This window comes from Mobula birostris, chromosome 26 (assembly GCF_030028105.1).
Source record: "Mobula birostris isolate sMobBir1 chromosome 26, sMobBir1.hap1, whole genome shotgun sequence".
Lineage (NCBI taxonomy): Eukaryota > Metazoa > Chordata > Chondrichthyes > Myliobatiformes > Myliobatidae > Mobula > Mobula birostris.
The window spans coordinates 18,872,201-18,894,649 of NC_092395.1; the positions used below are offsets into that span (position 1 = coordinate 18,872,201).

At 40.5% G+C, this 22,449-nt stretch overlaps 1 protein-coding gene across 8 annotated transcripts in view; it reads right to left on the reverse strand.

Moving 5' to 3' along the window:
• Positions 1-22,449, reverse strand: part of LOC140188352 (PWWP domain-containing DNA repair factor 3A-like) — a 79,475-nt gene that overhangs the window by 44,863 nt on the left and 12,163 nt on the right. For 2 of the 8 annotated variants that reach the window (XM_072244530.1, XM_072244528.1), the window contains exons 1-6: positions 20,827-20,934; positions 16,055-16,141; positions 6,675-6,719; positions 3,266-3,392; positions 2,151-2,239; positions 893-975 (exon numbers count right to left, since the gene is read on the reverse strand). In XM_072244530.1, the coding sequence (XP_072100631.1) occupies positions 893-975; positions 2,151-2,239; positions 3,266-3,392; positions 6,675-6,719; positions 16,055-16,141; positions 20,827-20,849 (454 nt within the window). In that variant the 5' untranslated portion in view covers positions 20,850-20,934. Of the gene's footprint in view, positions 1-892; positions 976-2,150; positions 2,240-3,265; positions 3,393-6,674; positions 6,720-16,054; positions 16,142-20,826; positions 20,941-22,449 lie in introns of those variants that run through there. The other 6 variants (XM_072244533.1, XM_072244532.1, XM_072244529.1 and 3 more) reach the window with 5 other exon arrangements.

Below are 22,449 nucleotides of genomic sequence, written 5' to 3' on the forward strand. Positions count from 1 at the left end.
TCCCTCTGTATCTCAGATTCCTGGATTTTCTCCCCGTTTAGAAAATAGTCCACACATTTATATCTACAACCAAAGTGCATGACCATGCATTTTCTAACATTGTATTTCATTTGCCACTTTCTTGCCCATTCTTCTAATCTGTCTAAATCCTTCTGCATCCTACCCGTTTCCTCAACACTACCTGCTCCTCCACCAACCTTCGTATCATCTGCAAACCTGGCAACAAAGCCATCCATTCCATCATTTACATCATTTATATACAGCATAAAAGCAGTCCCAACACTGACCCCTGCGGAACACCATGAGTCATTGGCCGCCAACCAGAAAAGGATAATTTTATTCCCGGTCGCTGCCTCCTATCAATTAGCCAATGCTCTAACCATGTTAGTAGCTTTCCTTTAATATCATGGGCTCTTAACCTGGTAAGTAGCCTTAAGCGTGACACCTTGTCAAAGGCCTTCTGAAAGTCCAAATATACAACATCCACTGCATCCCCTTTATCTATCCTACTTGTTATCTCCTCAAAGAATTCCAACACGTTCATCAGGCAGGATTTTCCCCTGAAGAAAACCATGCTGACTTTGTACTATCTTGTCCTGTGTCACCAAGTACTCCATCGCCTCATCCTTAACAATTGATTCTAACACTTTGGGTCACCCACACTGCGAAAGAGACATACGTGCAAAATTTTCTCAGAACAAAAACATACAGAGCAACAATAAGAAAATTTAAGTTCATTGAAAAAAAAATGAGATTGCCATATTAGGTGAGAGCACTCAAAACTACTTTAACTAATGCTGGACACCATTATCTTCATTTATCAACTTTCAATGCTCAACTCATTCAAAGGCTTTTGTTGTAGAAGAACTATATTTTGCTATCAAGGACTCACCCAATCCACTGCTAATGCTTTTGACTTGTTCTTCCTCAAATGGTCTTGTGTCAGTGCGCTTAACCCTCAACCTCAAACACAAACTGAATGTTATATACTGATTTTGCAAGGTTAATGTACAGTGATAAAGGAACATCTAATTTATCTACTTGTCATTAGAAATTTCACTGTAGCTTTATAATGGGTACATGAAATTTCATTCTAAATATTCGCCTGAAGTAATATAATAGAGATTATATCTGTCTATTGCCAGAATACCTTTGGAAATAACCTTCTATTTTGATCATAGGCTTTAAAACATCAATTATATTCAAAATTTTAAGTAATCTTTTCCCCAAGATGAATTCCAACTATCACAAATATTGCTTATTCACTTTAAGGAGTGCAATGTGAGGATCTTAAAATTGTAATTCTATGAAAGGACTAACGAATCAGGTAACCCAGCATCCTACTGTTCAACCAACTCTCACAAACAAGAGAAAATCTGCAGATGTTAGAAATCAAAGTAATATACACAAAATGCTGGAGGAACTCAGCTAGCCAGGCTATGGAAAAGTTGACGTTTCAAGCTGAAACCCTTCATCAAGACTGGTTTACTCATTTCCATAGATGCTGCCTGGCCTGGTGAGTTCCTTCAGCATTTCGTGTGTATTACAGCTCTCACAAATTTTCAACTGTCTTGCCATCACAACTATGCAGAATATGCAGACTGAGTGTTCATTTCCCAGCTTTGCATTTGTTCATTGTTATAGGGCAGTAGAATAATAAATTACCAAAAATTTCACAGATATGATGTTCCTTCTGTACCCCAGTGTGGAAACCTTGGATCCGGAGAATATTTACCCAGCAATTTATTTAATGATCAAACAGTAGCATTAGCTGAGAAATGAATACAGCCTCGTTATATTGGGAACATAGAACGGTACACAGTATCAGCCCTTTGGACCATAAGGTTGTACCCACCCTTTAACCTACTACAAGATAAATTTAACCCTTCCCTCCCATATAACTCTTCATTTTTCTTTCATTACTGTGCCCAAGAGTCTCTTAAATGTCTTTAATGTATTTGCCTCTTCTACCACCCTGACACCATGTTACACACACCTACCACTTTGTAGAAACACCTACACAAGAAAATAATGTACAATAACAAAAAATACTAAGAATTATTACATTTTCTAGTCATAGAACTTAATTAAATGGGCACAATTCTGTCAAGGTTTGTGTTGACAAGATTAAATTTAATTTTAATACTTACCGTTTATCCAAGCATATTATTTGGACATCTAAACAGTCTGAATTTGTCTTGGGTGTTTCACTGGGATAAATACCAGACTTCAACAGTATCTTTTTAAAAAGAAAAAAAAAAGTTGTGGACAACACTGTACATTCATCAACAAAGTATACAAAGTGGGGTACCTGAAACACAACTAATATTGCAGTTGTGATTGTTACATATCTAAACTTCAGGAAGTCAATTAGTTACTGAAGTTTATTTAAACAATATGAGGTGTCACAATATAGTGGTTCAATTACTTAATGGTTCTGGCCCATTGAGAAATGAGTTTGGATACTACCATGATCATTGGGGCATTTCAGAATCAGGTTTACTATCACCAGCATGTGACATGGAATTTGTTAACTTAGCAGCAGCAGTTCAATGCAATACATAATCCAGCAGAGAGAGAAGAAAAGAATAATAATAAAACAATTATACATAATCAATTATGTATATTGAATAGATTATTAAAAAATCTACAAAAACAGGAATACTGTATATTAAAAAAAGTGAGGTAGTGTCCAAAGCTTCAATGTCCATTTAGGAATCGATGTCAGAGGGGAAGAAGCTGTTCCTGAATCGCTGAGTGTGCGCCTTCAGGATTCTGCATCTCCTACCTGATGGTAACCGTGAGAAAAGGGCATGCCCTGGGTGTTGGAGGTCCCTAATAATGGAAGCTGCCTTTCTGAGACACTGCTCCCTAAAGTTGTCCTGGGTACGCTGTAGGCTAGTGCCCAAGATGGAGCTGACTAGATTTAAAACCTTCTGCAGCTTCTTTTGGTCCTGTGCGTTAGCCCCTCCATACCAGACAGAATGTCTATCAGAATGCTCTCCACAGTACAACTACAGAAGTTTTTAAGTGTATCTGTTGACATGCCAAATCTCTTCAAACTCCTAATAAAGTACAGCCGCTGTCTTCCCTTCTTTATGACTACATCAATATGTTGGGACCAGGTTAGATCCTCAGAGATCTTGACACCCAGGAGCTTGAAGCTGCTCAATTCATGTAATTCAAGTAATAAATAAATCTGAAGTTAAGAAAGTCAGTCTTACAATAATCTTAAAACTACCCAGATTTTCTTATATAAACTCACTGATTTGTTAATTAATTCAGGGAAGGAAATGTGACATTTTTGCCTGCTCAGGCCTGGTTTGACTCCGGACCATCTAATATGGTTTCTTCTTAACCAGTTCTTCAGTTCAGAGACAATTCTGTTATTTCTGTGACAAATAACAGAAAAGTATTTTTATCCAAAACAACACATCACCATTAGAGGAACATATCTGCCAGGACTAATGCTGTGAAACACTTACTGGATTTACCAGGCAGAATCATATTTAGTTAAGCATGAAGAAAAACCATTAAGAAGTAGATGCAACACGAGGTGGAATCAGCAAATGATTTGTAGAATAGCAGAACGATCATGATTTCTTTAAAAAGATGTTAATTGTTTCAAAGGAAGAAATGAAATACAGCCAATGTGAAATCTTAGTTCCATAAGAACATGCAAGTTCAGTTATCTATTATATTTACAGCTCCACTGTTGTTACAGGGACATAGTTCTCTGCCTCCAAAGATTCACAAGCAAGCATTGGTAAATGGTTGCTAACAGAGCCACTTAACATCATATTTTCTGATTTAATTAATCACTGCCAAATTGAGCTCCTAACTTCCTCGCAGAGCAGTAACAATCAAGATAAAGAAAAATCAGCAGCAAGAATGATGAATCACTTTTGGAAAAAATTAGAAGTGCGGTTTATGACCCTTCCATTAGATTTGAAAAAACTTGGAGGCCATTCATTCAGCATTTTCATTTGATGTAATTTGACCATTTCCAAACTTGTTTTATTTCTCTGTACTGTTGGCTGAGAGGAATGGAGTCTTCGACACTAAGGTTTTCTTCTTTCCCATTTTCAAGTTGTTAGTATTGCCCAAGTCTTTTAGTTTAGTTGACTAATTCTGTTTAGTTTAGTTTTTTTGGGGATGGGGTTTGTTTTTTTTCCTCTTTTTTTTCTTTTTCATGATTTTTCTTCAGTTTTTTTTTTGCTTTGTATTATTCACTATTATTCTGCACGATTGGGAGCTTTGTTAATTTTTACTATTTGGTTCTACAATTACTCATTTTAAATGTAACAATGTATCTCCTACTACTTGTATTTTTGCTTTGTTATGTTTTCATTCTATGAAATTAATAAAAAGATTGAAAAAGAAAGAATGATAAATCACTGACTTAGCATTTTTGTCACTGTACACATGAAAGCCTCAAAGGCACCACTGAACTGTTGTATTTGCATTTGGTCTCACAGCATAATTCAGGGGTAAATAGTATGAATGGAACAGGTTTATATTGCACTGTACAAGCTGTGCTACAATTACAGTTCACAATCAGCTTTCATTCACAAAACCACTCAGTCTCTCCGGAAGTTTATAATTCATGTGTAAACTGACATCGATTACTCTGGCAAAAATTAGGATGGGTCCCATTTCACTAGTTTTAAAGATGCTTCTATATAGAAGCTGGAATAGCAAGGAAATTGTGCACAAGGACCTAATGCTCATAAACACTATTCAGTCTTTTTTCTAGCACTCTTACCAGTACACTGCTAGTAAGAATAGGAGACTTAATTTTCTGTTCTTTTGGAAATTAGTTCATTCTATCAATCAGCAGTAGCAGTACTATCTGCTCCAACAAAACACCAATGGTTCAAAATGTTTACTGTAATAAAAAATACCTTTTCATGCAACAATAAAACCCAAGATTTGGAAGAAAGCCTAGTGATGGTGTTAATATAGTGGCCTTTCCAAATTTCAGGTAGGGCCAGGCTACAATGTTTCTTTTGTTTTGGAAGGCAGCTCAACTTACAGGCTGGCAGGCAAATCAAATGCCTGCAATGGATCAAGTTTGACCCCACCAATTGCGATTGAGGGGCAAACGAGAGAAGTTATAGGTCCTCAAATCAGCAGAAGAGATATCAAAGGCTTCAAGAAATATCTTGTATCGCACCCAAAATTGATACATTCAAAAATTCATGCCTCTGGAGCTGACTAAACTATATTGATGGCCATTAAGTTTAACACAAGTCTCCTAGTTGTGAAGCAATGTTCTACCTCATTGGGCAGCATTTTTGACATTTCCTTAGCATTTGACTTTTTTTAAAAAACGAAGCTGAGTTGCTAGCCTGATGCTCAACCCAGCACGGATAGAAAACATGCCAAGAGCCAGCCAGATTTGAACTTGGGACCATTCACCTCAAAATCCGAAGCTGATGCCACTACACTGCCAGCTGGCACTCTACCTCAGCTGGACGATGGACAAATCTTGCTGCCCATTACAGTAAAGACAGCAAAAGGTACACATAAACAAGAGAAAATTGGCAGATGCTGGAAATACAAGCAACACACACACAAAATGTTAAAGGAACTCAGTAGGCCAGGCAGCATCTATGGAAAAGAGTACAGTCGATGCTTTGGGCCGAGACACTTTGTCAGGACTGGAAAAAGGGTGAGGAGTATGGGTATACATGTTGAGATTGCTAATTATGCTTCTAATATCCTCTTTCTTAGGGGTGAATTGGGTGTCCACGGAGGGGTAGCGCAACTGGTGAAGGGTCTTGTGTTCTACCTGGGGCAGCTCACTCACCTTTGGTTCCCACTGGACACTCAGCTCTCACCCAGGGCTCCAAGTAGCAGTTTGTAAGTGACAGTGGCCACACAGTGCACCACTCTGATAGGCAAGCTAAACCAGGTGAGGATAGCCGGTGGCCTCATGCTTTAGTGAGATAGAGACATGCCTGCCCGAGCATGTGAAGTCAGCTCTAATGGACTAGGTGGATTAGATCTAGTGAGATCCAACAGCCAGGAAGGCAGTATTACAACACTCTGTGGAGAGCAAAGGGCATGACGAGGCACAGAAGTACTCGTCACCTACTGCAACCAAGGTAGAACGTAGTTGTGATGACTACTCGTACCACTGGACCCGGAACTCTGAGGTAGAGAGAGTGGAATTTCCCCAGTGCAAAGGCTTTTCTACCTTTAAAAACTCTCCCACAAATTTCCTGTCTTCATCAGATATGACGGACCACCACCATCCTCTCCCTTCTGCCAATGAGAATATTAAAACTATTGACCACATCCTTGGAACGCAGCACATTTTTCTGGTTTCAATAAGACCAGAAGGAGATATTTTGGAATCAAAACCATTATACACAAGGACCAATGTGCACTTATGTTAACTGTACAACAATGAGCACATCTTTTTAGGTCCAGAAAAGCAGCTACTCCTGAGCATTGTCAGCTACAAGGACATCTCAAAATGTTGTTTTTCCTTCAATCTGCTTCTTATTGCAAAGACTTAAAACAGTAGTCACAAGGCAAAGCTAAACTAAACTAAAGCGGTTATAAAGCAAAATTAATACCAACTTTAACTGATTATTTGTCACCAAGTGCAAAAGTTAAAATGCACATTACAAGGAAAAATATACATACTTCAATATGAATCTTACCTTTTATGGGAGTATTTGTTAATTTCCCAACGAAGAATGTAACTTCTATAGAACCACAATAGTTAAAAATACAAAAAGAAAGTTTAAGACAATGTTCCATATGAAAATAAAGATTAAAGAAAACATTGGAAACTGAAGATTTAAAAAAACATTCCAATAAAGATCTTAAAGGAATCTTAAGATGACAGGCCCAATTGTAATGGAGTCACCTTGGCTTTTTGGAATGCATGACGGCCATACACCATTGGCTATTCATCGCCACAATGGGGCCAATAATGGCATCCACTACAAAATGAGACTCGAGTTACCCACTTTGATAAAAATGACATGTTTGAGATGAGCACAAAGTGCAAAACATGTAAATACACTCAGGGCAGCATTTCCATTGGTATTGATGACCTTCACAAAATGAAGGTGCTTTGTGGCAAAGAGGGAGCAAGAAAAAAAAAGATCACCCAATTGAAGATGAAATCTGAGCTAATTAATAAAATAAATCATAAATAGATAATATACTACTAGGATTTGCTGGTCGTATCGCAATTGTGCCTCAAATTTAGATGGCTAATCATGATTAAACATTTCTGTAGGATACAACTTGCGTTAACGGAATTAATGTACTCGGATCAGAATAAGATACTCTCCAAAACAAGAAAAATCACTGCAAAGGTTTTCCACACAATTCCACATCCATATATTTCATAATGTACTAAATTGTACTCAGTGAAGATATTTCTCATCTATTTATAAGCTTAAAAAAATTAAAGCAGAATCTATGATTTGACCTACAGGGCTCACAAGGATCAACTTTTGAGGAAGTTGTAACAAGGGTACAGGGAGTTAGTTAGTATTGAGAAGCTTAGTATCTTAGTATTGTTTAGAGTAGGGAAGATGCGTTCTGCAGTTAGATTTTCATGGATACCTGGGCATGCTGGGGTGGAGGGAAATGAAATTGTGGATGGCATTGCAGAATTTAGAAGCAGGATTAAAAAAGGTATAGAGAAAAAGTGGCAGGAGGATTGGAAAAATGAATTAAGGGGGCAGGCATTATTTTTCTAGTCACCCACTAGTTAAAAAGGTCTCAGACTGTTACCTTTTAAGTCGTAGAGATATGGTGAAATTTACAAGACTTAGGTTGGGGCATTGTGGGCTAAGCTATAATTTAAAGATAATAGGAAAACATCCTACTGGATTATGTGACTGTGGTAGTCCAGAGACAGTCCAGCATGTTTTGCTGAGCTGTAATTGATACAAAATTGAAAGAAGCATGTTGTTCAAGAGGCTATCTGGCTTAAATTTATTTTGGTTTTCTATTAAATCTTTGTTTGGCTATCAAGAGAATCAACATCTGATTGAAGAGTCTATTATTCAGTTTATACATGAGACTAGGTTGTATTCGGGAACTTGAGTCCCTTGAAGTTTTATAATTAATTATACATCCTGCGGATCGCTGTAATACACCTAGATGCGTAGATGGAGGGGGGGGAGAGAGGGGAGGGGAGGGAGGGGAGAGAGGGGAGGGGAGAGAGGGGAGGGGAGAGAGGGGAGGGGAGAGAGGGGAGGGGAGAGAGGGGAGGGGAGAGAGGGGAGGGGAGAGAGGGGAGGGGAGAGAGGGGAGGGGAGAGAGGGGAGGGGAGAGAGGGGAGGGGAGAGAGGGGAGGGGAGAGAGGGGAGGGGAGAGAGGGGAGGGGAGGGGGGAGAACAACAGTAGTAGTAGTAGTAGCAGCACAGGGAGTAGTCTCTTAGGACAGAGGCTTGGATTTAGCAATTCAAAAATTAAAATCTTCCAACAAGCACCACACAAGAAGAAAAAACAAGACAAGGAAAAAAAACATACAGACAGTAATAGTCATGTAACTTTAAGTCCTACTCCAGATAACTGGGTACATAATCTTGACCAACACTGCACCAATCGCACAAAAATGCTCTCTTTTCAATGAGGCGTTACTCAGCCGAACTTAAGAATCCAAGTTACTATAAATACTAAAAAAATGGAGAAGTAGGCTGCACAGCCCTTCAAGGTTGCTCTACCATTCTACAAGATAAATGACCACCTTGGACATGGCACCATTTTCCTACGTTTTTCATTGGCTCCAACTCTTACATGCAAAGAATAATATTAGCCATAATATTCGTCAATGATTAAGCTCAACAGTTCTCTGGGTAGAGTTAGAAATATTCAAGACCCTCTGAAAGGAGAATCTTCTTTAGATTTCCATCTCAAAATGGACTACTTTTATTCTGAAAGTGTGCCCCCTAGCTTGAGCCCCTGCTCCCACAAGTAGAAGTATTCCTTAAAAGGATAGGCAGTTAACTGGATTGGCATGGATGAATTGGGCTGAGGGCCTGTTTCCATAGTGTATAACTGACTCAATCCCTCTCAGAATTACACATTTCAATAAAATCACTATTGATCCTTCAAAACTCTAACATCCACAGTCCTGACCTGCTCAACATTTCCTTGTAAAACTTGCTCGTCTCAGGAATCAAACAAAATATCTCCCAATTGCATTAATACAGTTTCTTCTTTGTTACAGAGATCAAAACAGCTTAGTACACAGGTGCCCTCTCACCAACACACTGTAGATTTATAGTCATCCCTTTTGTAATAAAGGCCAATGTTCAATTTGCTTTCCCAATTATTTGGTCTATCTATATGCTAAACTGGTATATTCCATGTGCAGTCATACTAGGTGTCACTGTGCTGCAGCATTCTGAATCAGCCTCCATTTAAAAATAATCCACCTTTCCTAGCATAATTAAACATCTCAAATTCCCGTTCATTTCATCTGCCAAACTTTTATTACCCACTCAATTACCTATATTCTTCTGTAGACTATGCAATCTTCCTCACAACTTGCTTTTTCTTTTAAGTAAGGGAAAGAGAAAGGAAACACTGAGTTTACTGTGAATCCCCATCTGCTTCACATGTTCTTATAAAAGGAAATCTACCTTGACTATCTTGTTTGTGATTCGGCCCAAAGTTGTTGATTTTACCAGCCTCTGAAAGTGGCACAAGTAGCCAATCAATTCAGGAGGCCATTAAGGATAGAGAATAAATGGCAGCCATCCACATCCCATAAACAATGGAAAATAATTCTAATGCAGGCTGGGCCTGGTGACCAAGTATTAGATGGGGATGGTGGTTCATGTCAGGCTTCCAATTTACATATTTAAAAAGGTCTAGTACCATCTTAATTTTAAGATTGTATCAATAAAAAGCTGTGCACAACTTTGCATACAGGACAAATTTCTGAACAGATCAATTATGATATGTGGTAAAATACATAGGTAACACCCTGGAAAAGATTTCACTGCTAATGTAATCATCTCTCTGTAACAGTGTTTGGGTTATGGTTAGAGATAACGGATGCTTTGGAATGTGAGCTGAGTTTTTTGTTTGGCATGAGATGAAGAGAAAAGACACTGGAGAGAACTGGTCATAGGATACGATCCAGTGAGGAGATTGTGATTTGATGGAACTGGGCAGCGAGGTCAACTGAGGATTGGTGAATTAAGCTGCAACTGGTGCACATTTGACTGTTTAATTATAATAGGTCCTTTTTGTTCTTTCTTTCTTTTCTTTACCACCTCTTTAGTCAAGATTCATAAATGTAATTCCTTTAATTCTATGCGGTGTACTGTCTGTTGTTTCTTGGCACTGAGTTATAACAGGGTTGCAAATTACCCAGCATCCACACAAACCAGGGTTTGGGGTGGGAGAGCAGTCCTAATCTCATGGGTTTGACAGGACCAAAGTGAATCTTCCCTAGACTTACACAGCCAAGGAAACCAGCAGGGTTTCATTCTGGATCGATTTTGCTGGATGCTGTATGATTGCCCTGAGCATTGAGCCAGTGGATTGTGTGCTTAGCATGTGTTAAACTATTGTCCAGTAAAGTGATGAAGATATGTGGTTGAGTGCTGGCATGAATCCACAGGGTTACCAGTATTAAATGCTTGTGTATTGAGTGGGGTAGACAATAGTAGCCCCAAATGAATTGTTAATTCTGACTTTAAGTACCATTAAAGAATTGGGAACAGTTATGATCACAAAAAATGCCGGTGAATGCAGCAGGCCAGGCAGCATCTATAGGAAGAGGTACAGTCGATGTTTTGGGCCGAGACCCTTCGTCAGGCCCGAAACGTCGACTGTACCTCTTCCTATAGATGCTGCCTGGCCTGCTGCATTCACCAGCATTTTTTGTGTGTGTTGCTCGAATTTCCAGCACCTGCAGATTTCCTTGTGTTTATGATCACGTAGCGGAGGTTTACAAAATGGCAGGCCTTTGTCTTAGCTCTGATGTAATGGCAGCAGAACTGCCTGGGACCCCAGGAGAGGGGGTCCGTGGGCTGTCTGTACTTTCCAAGAGGCAAGCGTACCCAATCGAAGCAGAGTTTCCTGTAGCTGGGGGCAGAGACTTTTAAAAACAAGTTGCTCTTGATTCTGCAGAGTGAAGGGAAGGAGTGGTCTGATGTGGAAGGTCTAATGAGTCCTCGAGGGAGGGATGAGCATTCTGAGTTGGTAGCGGCCCTTAACCTCCTGATGAATAAATGGCAAAATGCCCAGGTTGAAAGTCGCAGCTATTGTAGGCTGAGAATGTTCTCGGGAATGAAGCTCATCCCTAAAGGGGAAGAGCAGTATGAGACTTGGGCAGAGCAGACCTCTCTGATGCTGGATGAGAGGCAGTGCTCTGATGACGTGAAAAGCCAGCGACTGGTAGAGAGCTTGAGGGGGCTAGTCGCTGGTGTAGTGAGATCTGTAAAGACACAGAACTCCTTTTGCTAACTCTGCAGGTTACACACAAGCGCTAGAAAATGTTTTTGGCGTGACGGGAAGTCCAATGGAGCTTATGACAGGGTTTCAGAGCATGTTTCAAGAGAAAGAGGGAAAACTTTCTGCCCATATTTTTCGGCTAGAGAGGCAGCTGAGTTGCTTGCGGTGTGGGGGGTGGGGGGGGTGGGATTCAAGTGGTTGAGGTGAATCAGTTAAGAATAGACCAAGTGGCAAAAGGTACCCAGTCACAGGACCTAATCACTTGGGGTCTCTGAATGTCTCATAAGACGCTACCCTCTCCCTTGTTTGTTGAGCTGATTAGCGACGTAAGAAATGAGGAGAGTGCGATTGAGGCATGGAAGGCCTCCATCTGCATGCTACAGTCCTCAGTAGTAGCCCCTTTGACTGAAGTGACCACTTTTAGCCCACCCCGGGGAGTGCCATCATTGTTCATCCGGTGAGGAAATGAATGTTTAGAATAAGAATGGTGGACAGGAAATATCTACACAGTCCGATACAGAATAGTGACTGATATAATAATCAAAATTGTAACTGGATAGTATTGCAGTGATGCCGGAAGGGCAAGGTCAAGAAAAGCCTGAAGATGAAAATACAAGACCTGAATTCTATCTGAAAGCCTGATGAAAAACCAGATGAGTAAAGAGCTGAGTGAAATTTAATAGGACAGTAGGCAACCTATGGCAAGGTGGAAATCAGGAAGGCAGTCGACTCTAAAGGTGTAAATGCACTATGTTTAAAGCAGCAGTGAAATCTAGGAGTTGAACAACAAAGTTAGATTTTAAGTAACCAGACACAGGGTTTCTACATCTAGCCTATGACTGCAAGAATGCCCTACATTGTATTGTGATTCAGCTGCCATTCATAAAAACGATGGGATCAAGAAGTGCAGTGCAGAGATCACAGGTAGGCTGAAGACAATAAATTAATCTTGATAATGTGATCATTGTAGAGTAGCTTAAAGATTGCATTATCCAAATAACGAATCAGCACTAGTCAAGCGTAATGTTTCTAAACCCAAAGTTTAAATTCTGCAACATGATTAGCAATGTCATGAGAAGTTAGAAAATCTGCAATCAGAAAATCACTTACATATACAGTGGCATGCAGAAGTTTGGGTACCCCTGGTCAAAATTTCTGTTACTGTGAATAGTTAAGTGAGTAGAAGATGAACTGATCTCCAAAAGTCATAAAGTTAAAGATGAAACATTCTCTTCAACATTTTAAGCAAGATTAGTGTATTATTTTTCTTTGTACAATTTTAGAGTGAAAAAAAGGAAAGGAGCACCATGCAAAAGTTTGGGCACCCCAAGAGAATTGAGCTCTCAGATAACTTTTACCAAGGTCTCAGACCTTAATTAGCTTGTTAGAGCTATGGCTTGTTCACAATCATTAGGAAAAGGCCAGGTTATGCAAATTTCAAACCTTTATAAATACCCTGACTCCTCAAACCTTGTCCCAACTATCAGCAGCCATGGGCTCCTCTAAGAAGCTGCCTAGCACTCTGAAAATTAAAATAATTGATGCCCACAAAGCAGAAGGCTATAAGAAGATAGCAAAGTGTTTTCAGGTAGCCGGTTCCTCAGTTCGTAATATAATTAAGAAATGGCAGCTAACAGGAACGGTGGAGGTCAAGTTAAGACCTGGAAGACCAAGAAAACTTTCCAAGAGAACTGCTTGTAGGATTGCTAGAAAGGCAAATCAAAACCCCCGTTTGACTGCAAAAGACCTTCAGGAAAATTTAGCAGACTCTGGAGTGGTGGTGCACTGTTCTACTCTGCAGCGACACCTGCACAAATATGACCTTCATGGAAGAGTCATCAGAAGAAAACCTTTCCTTTGTCCTCACCACAAAATTCAGCATCAGAAGTTTGCAAAGGAACATTTAAACAAGCCTGATGCATTTCGGAAACAAGTCCTGTGGACTGATGAAGTTAAAATAGAACTTTTTGGCCACGATGAGCAAAGGTATGTTTGTAGAAAAAAGGGTGCAGAATTTCATGAAAAGAACACCTCTCCAGCTGTTAGGCATGGGGGTGGATCAATCATGCTTTGAGCTTGTGTTGCAGCCAGTGGCATGGGGAAAATTTACTGGTAGAGAGAAGAATGAATTCAATTAAATACCGGCAAATTCTGGAAGCAAACATCACACTGTCTGTAAAAAAGCTGAAGATGAAAAGAGGATGGCTTCTACAATAGGATAATGATCTGAATCACACCTCAAAATCCACAATGGACTACCTCAAGAGGCGCAAGCTGAAGGTTTTTCCATGGCCCTCACAGTCCCCTGACCTAAACATCATCAAAAATCCGTGGATAGACCTCAAAAGAGCAGTGCATGCAAGACTGCCCAAAAATCTCACAGAACTAGAAGCCTTTTGCAAGGAAAAATGGGTGAAAAACCCCCAAACAAGAATTAAAAGACTCTTAGCTGGCTACAGAAAGCGTTTACAAGCTGTGGTACTTGCCAAAGAGGGTGTTACTAAGTACAGGTGTTCCCCACTTTTCGAACATTCGCTTTACGAAACCTCACTGTTACGAAAGACCTACATTAGTTCCCTGTTTTCGCTAACAGAAGGTGTTTTCACTGTTACGAAAAAAGGCAGCGCGCGAAAAAAATCAGCGCATGCCCTGAGCAGCCGCTCCTCCCGGAATTCAGCATTTCTCGCCAGCATTGCTTAAACACCATGCCTGTGAGCATCTGTGCTTTATGTCGAGTTATTTTGAGCATCCGTTTGCAAGATGAGTTCTAAGGTATCAGAAAAGCCTGAAGGAGCTCGTAAGGGTGTTACACTTAGTGTAAAACTAGACATAGTTAAGCGTTTTGATTGTGGTGAACAAGGACAAAGTGAGTTTGGCTTGTGGAAGTTGACGAATATGAAGTTGAAGAGGTTTTGGCATCCCATGACCAAGAACTGATAAGATGAAGAGCTGATGCAATTGGAAGAGGAAAGGATAACAATTAAAACCGAATGCAGTAAATGATCGGATCGAAAGTGAAGTTGTCCAGGAACTGAACGTGAAGCAACTGCGTGAGATTTTTGCTGCAATGATAAAGTACGACTTTAATTTTGAAAGGGTACTTCGGTTTAGGGCATATTTGCAGGATGGTTTGAGTGCTTATAAAGAACTGCATGATCTGAAAATGCGCGAGGCTAATCAGTCAAGCAAGCCTTCCACATCAGCCACAGCAGATGACGAACCTTGATCTTCGACATTGAGGCAGACATACAAGAAGATGACCTGCCTGCCCTGATGAACGATGAGATGACACCTTAATATCCCACCACCCCAACCCCCGGGCCGCGGACAGATACATTGTCGCGGAGAATGCAGCGGTAGCCGGGAGGCACACAGCACATCATTAAGAAAAAAGCCGAAATAAAAAAGCTAATTAATTAGGTGCCGCCCGGCACGTAAATGTCAGCCCAGATCAGAGGCGACGCAATCTGCAATCTAATTAATTAATCACCTAATTATTAGCATGTTTATTTTGGCTTTTTTCTTAAAGATGTGTTGGGTGCGTCCCAGGCACTGCTGGACCCCCGCATTCTTCGCGGATCAGTATCGGTTCGCTGCCCGGAGGGTGGGGAGCCACTGCACCACCCTGACCTCCGACGACTCAGCCTAACAGACCATCAGTGTGCTCGGTGCTGTCCCAATTCCGGTAAGTGAAACTACACTGTACATATATTATTTCTACTTTATATCGGCGTGTATTTTTACGTGTTATTTGGTATGATTTGGCAGGTTCATAGCTTAAAGGTTACTGGAGAGCGCTTTCGCCGTGTTTCTGCCAAGAGCACTTGCCTGAGATTTTCGCTACCGAGAACAGTGCAGCAATGATTGTGGAAAAGTATTTCTACTTTATATCAGACATCCCACCCTGCAAAAACTCATTTCAGGGAGGTAGCACTATCAATTTGCGGGAGACTTCCGGGAGAGGTGGGATGCTTGCAATAGAGTAGCTCCTTAGCAGCTAGCCAGCTAGTTTAAATAACGTTAGCTACGCTAATGAACGAATGACACCTGTTAAACTCACCTCAACATGTCTTTTACAGTTTTAACCCACCATAGGCAATAGAAAAGTCACTGTTGCAAACAGTGTAGCGAGAAACACTGTCATTATTTTGACCCCTATTAGGCAGGAGTACACTTTAGTGTAGTCTGGGGTGACGTACGTTTTATATTTTTTTTGGAACACTCGGCCACTCTGACTTTTTTTTTTGGAACTCTCTTGCTCTCGCTCTCTTGCGCGCGTTCTTTCACGCTCACTGTCAAAAAAACCAATTTCCAGGACATTGTATATAACTTGCAGGCATCAGGGAGCCACTATTAATTTGCGGGAGACTCCCGGAACTTCCGGGAGAGATGGGATGTCTGTTATATAGGCTGTGTATTTATCATATCATTCCTGTTTTTACTAGATGTTACTGTTATTTTAGGTTTTATATCTTATTTGGCATGATTTGGTAGGTTATTTTTGGGTCTGCAAACGCTCACAAATTTTTCCCATATAAGTTAATGGTAATTGCTTCTTCGCTTTAGGACATTCCGGTTTACAAACCGTTTCATAGGAACGCTCTACCTTCGGATGGTGGGGAAAACCTGTACTGACCATGCAGGGTGCCCAAACTTTTGCTTCCGGCCCTTTTCCTTTTTTGTTATTTTGAAACTGTAAAAGATGGAAATAAAAAAGTAACCTTGCTTAAAATATTAAAGAAATGCGTCATCTTTAACTTTATGCCTTTTGGAAATCAGGTCATCTTTTACTCGCTTAGCTATTCGCAGTAACGGACATTTTGACCAGGGGTGCCCAAACTTTTGCATGCCACTGTACACCATGGTGAACAGCTGCAGCCCTAGATCTGATTCCTGAAGTAACTCCGTCACTAGCTGCAACCTGCAAATAGATCCATTTATTTCTTCCGTTTCCTGTCTACCAACCAGCTCCTCCTCGAATTCCATGTGCTAACCTCTTATGCGAGAACTACAGAGAGCTTTCTTGCAAGTCCAAACATGACATGCTCACTGTTCGTTTACCCCCATGGGATTTCACTGTATCTGTGGCTCGATTTCCCTTTTGGAAATGCATATTGACTGTCCAACACACTCACTACTTTCCACGTGCTCTGCTATTATGTTCTTTATAATGGACTCTGGTATTTCCCCCCTACTACTGATGACAAGGTAACTAGCCTGATTCCTTGTTTTCTCTTTACCTCTTGTATGTTCTAGCATCCATAGGAATTCAGAATATGACCAGCAACACATCTATTATTTTTGGGGCAACATCGTTAAACTACAGATTATTGGGCCCTTCATGTAGTGCTTAAAGCAGATTTCATTTTTCCTGGTCCCTTTTGCCCATGTTCTCCCCTACCCATTCCAAATTTAAGAATCTGTGACCACCCTAAATGTCCTTTCTAAAATAACCCCAGTCTGAGCCTAGTTCAACTGCAGTCAATCACAATAGTACAAGTCCGTTCTAGTTCCAGAAAGGATTGTGTTTCATGAAAAGGAACCCCTTTACCCCATACCACTCTTTTACCTACATCTAAGCTATTCACTCCAGAGCCAATTTATACATGACCCAATTCGTAATCAAAAACAAATATTAAAATTTATCACATTTAAAATCTTAACATATCACAAAATGATTATCCTTTTAATATCTCATTAACCAAGCAACAGCAGAAATACTACTATTTAAATATAAATCTCTAAATGACTTATTCATTCTACAAATTACTTAAACAATCTCTACAAGCATCACTAGGTTTGAAGAAACTTCAGATCCACTTCTGTTCACAATAGTTACTGCAACACCCTGGGCAAGGTTTCACTGCTAATGTAATGGTCTTTCTGTAGAAGTAGTGTTCTAGGTTATAGTTAGAGTTTATGGGTGCTTTGGAATGTGAGCTGACCAATGAAGTGACTGTGTTTTTGGGTTGTGTGCCTGACACCGGTGTGAGCTGGATCTTTTTGTTCAGCGGGAGATAAAGAAAGACGATGCTGGAGAGAACTGGTAGTAGGTTACGACCCAGTGGGAGACCCGTTTGTTCGAGATGGATTGTGAGCAACGTTCGGAAGGTGGCGTGTGCTTTCATGCAGACCAAGGGCCCAGCAAGTGAGTGAGTGAAGTTCAAGGTGAGCTCCAACTTGTGCACATTTGACTATTTAATTAGAATGGGCCCTCTGGTTTTTTTCCTTTCCTTTCTTTACTAACCCTTCAGTAACATTCATGAATATAATTCCTTTAATCGTATGCAGTGTGTTGTCCGTTGTTTCTTGGCACTGAGTTGTAACAGGGTAGCAAATTACACAGTATCCACACAAACCAGGGTCTGGGGTGGGAGAGCCGTCTCAATCTCATGGGTTTGGGGGGACAGAGTGCGTATTCCCTAGACTTACGCAGCCAAGGAAACCCGGTGGTTTCATTACTACCCCTTAACAATCAGGCTCGAGGTGCACCCAGAACCAATGGCCTCACTTTAAAGACTTTATCTTGTTATTTCATGCTCTCATTATTTATTGCTATTTATTTATATTTGCATCGTTTCTAGTTCATTGATCCTGTCTGAGCTTACTGTTCAATAGATTTCCTAAGTATGCCACAGGAAAAAGAATTTCACTGTTGTATGTGGTGACATACATGTACTCTGATAATAAATCTTATTTTGAACTTTGCTCCAATGGAGATTATATAATATTATTGCATTACAATGTTAAGCTTTGGACAGACTATTGAGGCTGATTTATACTTGTGCATACTAGTTTACACCGTAGCCTATGCAAGTGGGATATGCTGTTGTGAGCATTTATACTTGTGCGTTGGTGTGTCTGCGTTGCTCTGCAATTCACTGCCAAAACACTAGTTTGCGGTGGGGTTTCTATGCCACTATGTTGAGTTTCTTCGTGTTGAAACTCAAACTTCAAACAATGGCGACTGAAACTGAAGGAGGGTAAATTTTCTGTACTTGTCTGGCCACTGAGAGACATAGACGAGGAAATGCATTTCAAATATTTTCGGATGTCAGCAGGTAGATTTGACGATTTGGTTCATCGACTCCAACCATTTATTTCGCATCAGTGTACGCACTGTATACTCAGAGACTGGCGATCACCATTCGAGTTTTAGCTTCAGGTGGAAGTCAACAGGCTGTAGCAGCTAGCTACAAACTGGCATCAAGCACAGAGTCCTCCATAATTTCAGAGGTCTGTAAAGCTTTATGGAAAGCATTGCAGCCAGAGTTCCTTCCTGCCCTTCAGTCGCCCAATGGGAAGTTATTGCAGTGTAGGAGGAAATGCGATGCTACCAAGCGGACCAATCATAAGTGTTGCGGTCTGCGTTGCCGCGGCGCGTAGTTACATTTTTGGGGAGGTGCGCGTCAGGCTACAGCATAGGGTACGGTGTAGGGTACACGGCTACAGCGTCGATTTGACGCACAAGTATAAATTGGCCTTTACACAGCACATTCTTCCATCTCCCATTTTAGATTTCAAGAAAGTTTTGAAAGCCCAAGGCCAAGGCAATTTTTTTACTACTCCAATTTTAAATATTCTGCACTCTGACCCTTAGCCCTTCAGCACAGTTTCTTAATTATATGATTCTAAAAAAAAACCCCACACAAAACAATTTTTTAGCAAATACAGTGCCCATAAAAAGTATTTACCCCACCCTACCCAGAAGTTTTAGGCCAACTGGTTTTAGACATATTATTAGTTAAATGGAGATCTGTTTTTGGAGACCTGTGTGCAGTAAAGGTGCTTCACTTGAGTGTAGTAAAAATCCACCTGTATCTGGAAGGGCCAGCTGCTGGTGAGTTAGTATCCTGGCAAAATCTACACCATGAAGACAAAAGAACACTCCAAGCAACTCCGCAAAAAGGTTATTGAAAAACACGTCAGGAGATGGATACAACAAAATTTGCAAGTCACTGAAATATCCCTTGGAGTACAGTTAAGTCAATCATCATGAAATGGAAAGAATATGGCACAGCTGTGTATCTGCCTGGAGCAGGCCATCTCAAAAACTGAGTGACTGTGCAAGAAGAGGTCTAGGAAGGGAGGCCAGCAAGAGACCTATGACAACTCTGAAGGAGTTCCAAGCTTCAGTGTTTAAGATGGGAGAGACTGTACACGCACAACTGTTGCCCGAGTGCTTCAGCAATTGCAGCTTTATGGGAGAGTAGCAAAGAGAAAGTCACTGTTGAAAAAAACTCACATGAAATTTCAGCTAGAGTTTGCCCAGAAGATATGTGGGAGACTTTGAAGTCAGCCAGTTAGAAGGTTCTATGGTTTGATGAAACCAAAACTGAGCTCTTTGGCCAGACTAAACGTCATGTTTGACATAAGCCAAACACCGCACATCATCAAAACACACCATCCCTACCATGAAGCATGGTGGTGGCTGCATCATGCTGTGGGGATGCTTCACTGCAGCAGGCCCTGGAAGGCTTGTGAAGGTAGAGGGTAAAATGAATACAGCAAAATGCAGGGAAATCCTGGAGGAAAACCAGATGGATTGTGCAAGAGAACTGCGATTTGGGAGATAATTTGTTTCCCAGCAAGATAATAGCCCCAGGCATAAAGCCAAAGCTACACAGGAATGGCTTAAAAACAAAGTTAATGTCCTGGAGTGGCCAGGTCAGAGTCCAGATCTGAATACAATTGAGAATTTGTGGCTGGACTTGAAAAGGGCTAGTCACTCACAATCCCCATGCAATCTTACAGAGCTCGAGTAATTTCTTAAAAAATGGGGAAAAGTTGCAGTGTCCAGATGTGCAAAGCTAATAGAGACCCATCCACACAGATTCAAGGCTGTAATTGCTAAAGGTCCATCTACTAAATACTGACCTATAATTATGCAATGACTTATTTTGTGTTTTATATTTGTAATTAATTTTAGATCACTTTGTAGAGATCCGTTTTCACCTTTTACATAAAAGGGTCTTTTCTGTTGATCAGTGTCAGAAAAAAAACAAATTAAAGCCACTGTAATTCAATCTGGTAAAACAAAACATGAAAACTTCTGGGGGGGGGAATACTTTTTAAAGACACTGTAAATCAACTTTGGGAGTCTTATAGGCAGTTCTGGAAAAAAAAATCCTCATTTAGTGTTTTAACAATGTTTTACCCAAGTACCAAGGAGTGAAAATATTAGGCAAGAAAAATGTAGGCAATTTACATATTCTAACAATTTGCAAAATCCATTTACTAAGTATGTTTACACAGGTAGACCAAGTGACAGAGTCAAAATGATGTTTTCAACACCTGGTATACCATGATTATGAGCACAAATCATAAGGCAATCGGTAACTTAATGACACTACTTAAAATATTGCAGAAGTTACTTACTCTTGCAGGCCACAGTCGATCATGCCATCTGCAAAAGATGAATTCAAAGTCACTCATTGCTTATACTTTTAGCAGAACACTGCATGTCCAGGCAAAGGCTTGTTCCATCAAATGCTGCAAGAATAGACACAAACATTAAATAGGATGGTTCCACAGTACTAACCCATTAAGATCCTAATTCAATAGAATTAAACACAAACATGTATACCGATACACAAGACAAATACTGTAAATTTAATTTAATTGCTTTGGCACAACATTGGGGCCAAAGGCCCTGTTCCCCGTGACGTACTGGTCTACATTCTACAACTTGGAGAAAATTTCAAAGCCACTCTCACTGAGAAAAAGAGATTCAGACTTTATTCTCTGGAGAGTAAGAGAATGAAGGCAAGTTTGATAGATATACACACAACTATGAGAGGTATAGATAGGGTAAGTGCAAGCAGGCTTTTTCCACTGAGGTTGGGTGAGACTAGAACTGGAGGTCATGGGTAAGGGAGAAAGGTGAAATACTTAAAGGGAACCTGAGGGGGAACAACTTCATTCAGAGTGGTGTGTGTGGAACAAGCTGCTAATTGGGGGCAGCTGTTTAATTGGGCCAAAACATACTGGTCCCGATGTGCCCCAATTAATTGGAATCCATTGTATTTACTGCTGCGAAACAAATCTCACAACACAGTCAGCGATAATAAACCTGACTCTGATTTTAAAGGTACTGGTAAGCCAGCTTCTTGATCTACTATAATTCTTCTAATAAGAAACTCAAATCATGCTGTTGTCAAGGATTTTCAGAATCCAGACCTACTGATGAAACAGTGATACACACAAAATGCTGGTGGAACGCAGCAGACCAGGCAGCATCTATAGGAAGAAGTACAGTCGACGTTTCAGGCTGAGACCCTTCGTCAGGACCGACAAATGGTCTCGGCCCGAAAAGTCGACTGCACTTCTTGCTATATAGATGCTGCCTGGCCTGCTGCATTCCACCAGCATTTTGTGTGCGTTAGAGTGGATTTCTTTCTGGGTAGATGATTTGTTTACACTTAAGTGACTTTGGCCACCACACTTCTATTTTAACTGTTTGACAAAGGACTGTGGATTGAGTCCACCACAATGGGCTTCCTAAAAGGTGTGAATACCAGATACTTCTGGTAGTTTGACCTGATACTGTAGTTTCGAAGGCGGTATCACCTATACCTTATAAATATTAATTGTATTAATTGTCTTCTATGTTAGCACGGGAAATGCCAAATAAATGTATCGTAGACTTAACTTACATTCCTAAAGGCTGTAGATACCAACCCAGACATGTTGGCGTCAGAAGGAAAGGATGAAATCCTAAGGTGTGATGTTGTATGTAGCTTCAATAGGAAGCATTGTCTATAACTTTTTAAGTAGCGATTGCCTTTGTGTTTAGCATATAAATATCGAGCCCACATTTAGCTAGCAGACCTTTCTGCGGAAAGCGTCTCCGTCCGTAAGATGCCTACTGTACCTTGTTGTGTCGAATAAAGAAGCTGCTTTGTATCTACCAGAGACTCTGTCTCTCCGGTAATTTCATCCACGCTACAACAGTGTGTTCCTTGAATTTCCAGCATTTGCAGATTTCCTCGTGTTTGCGAT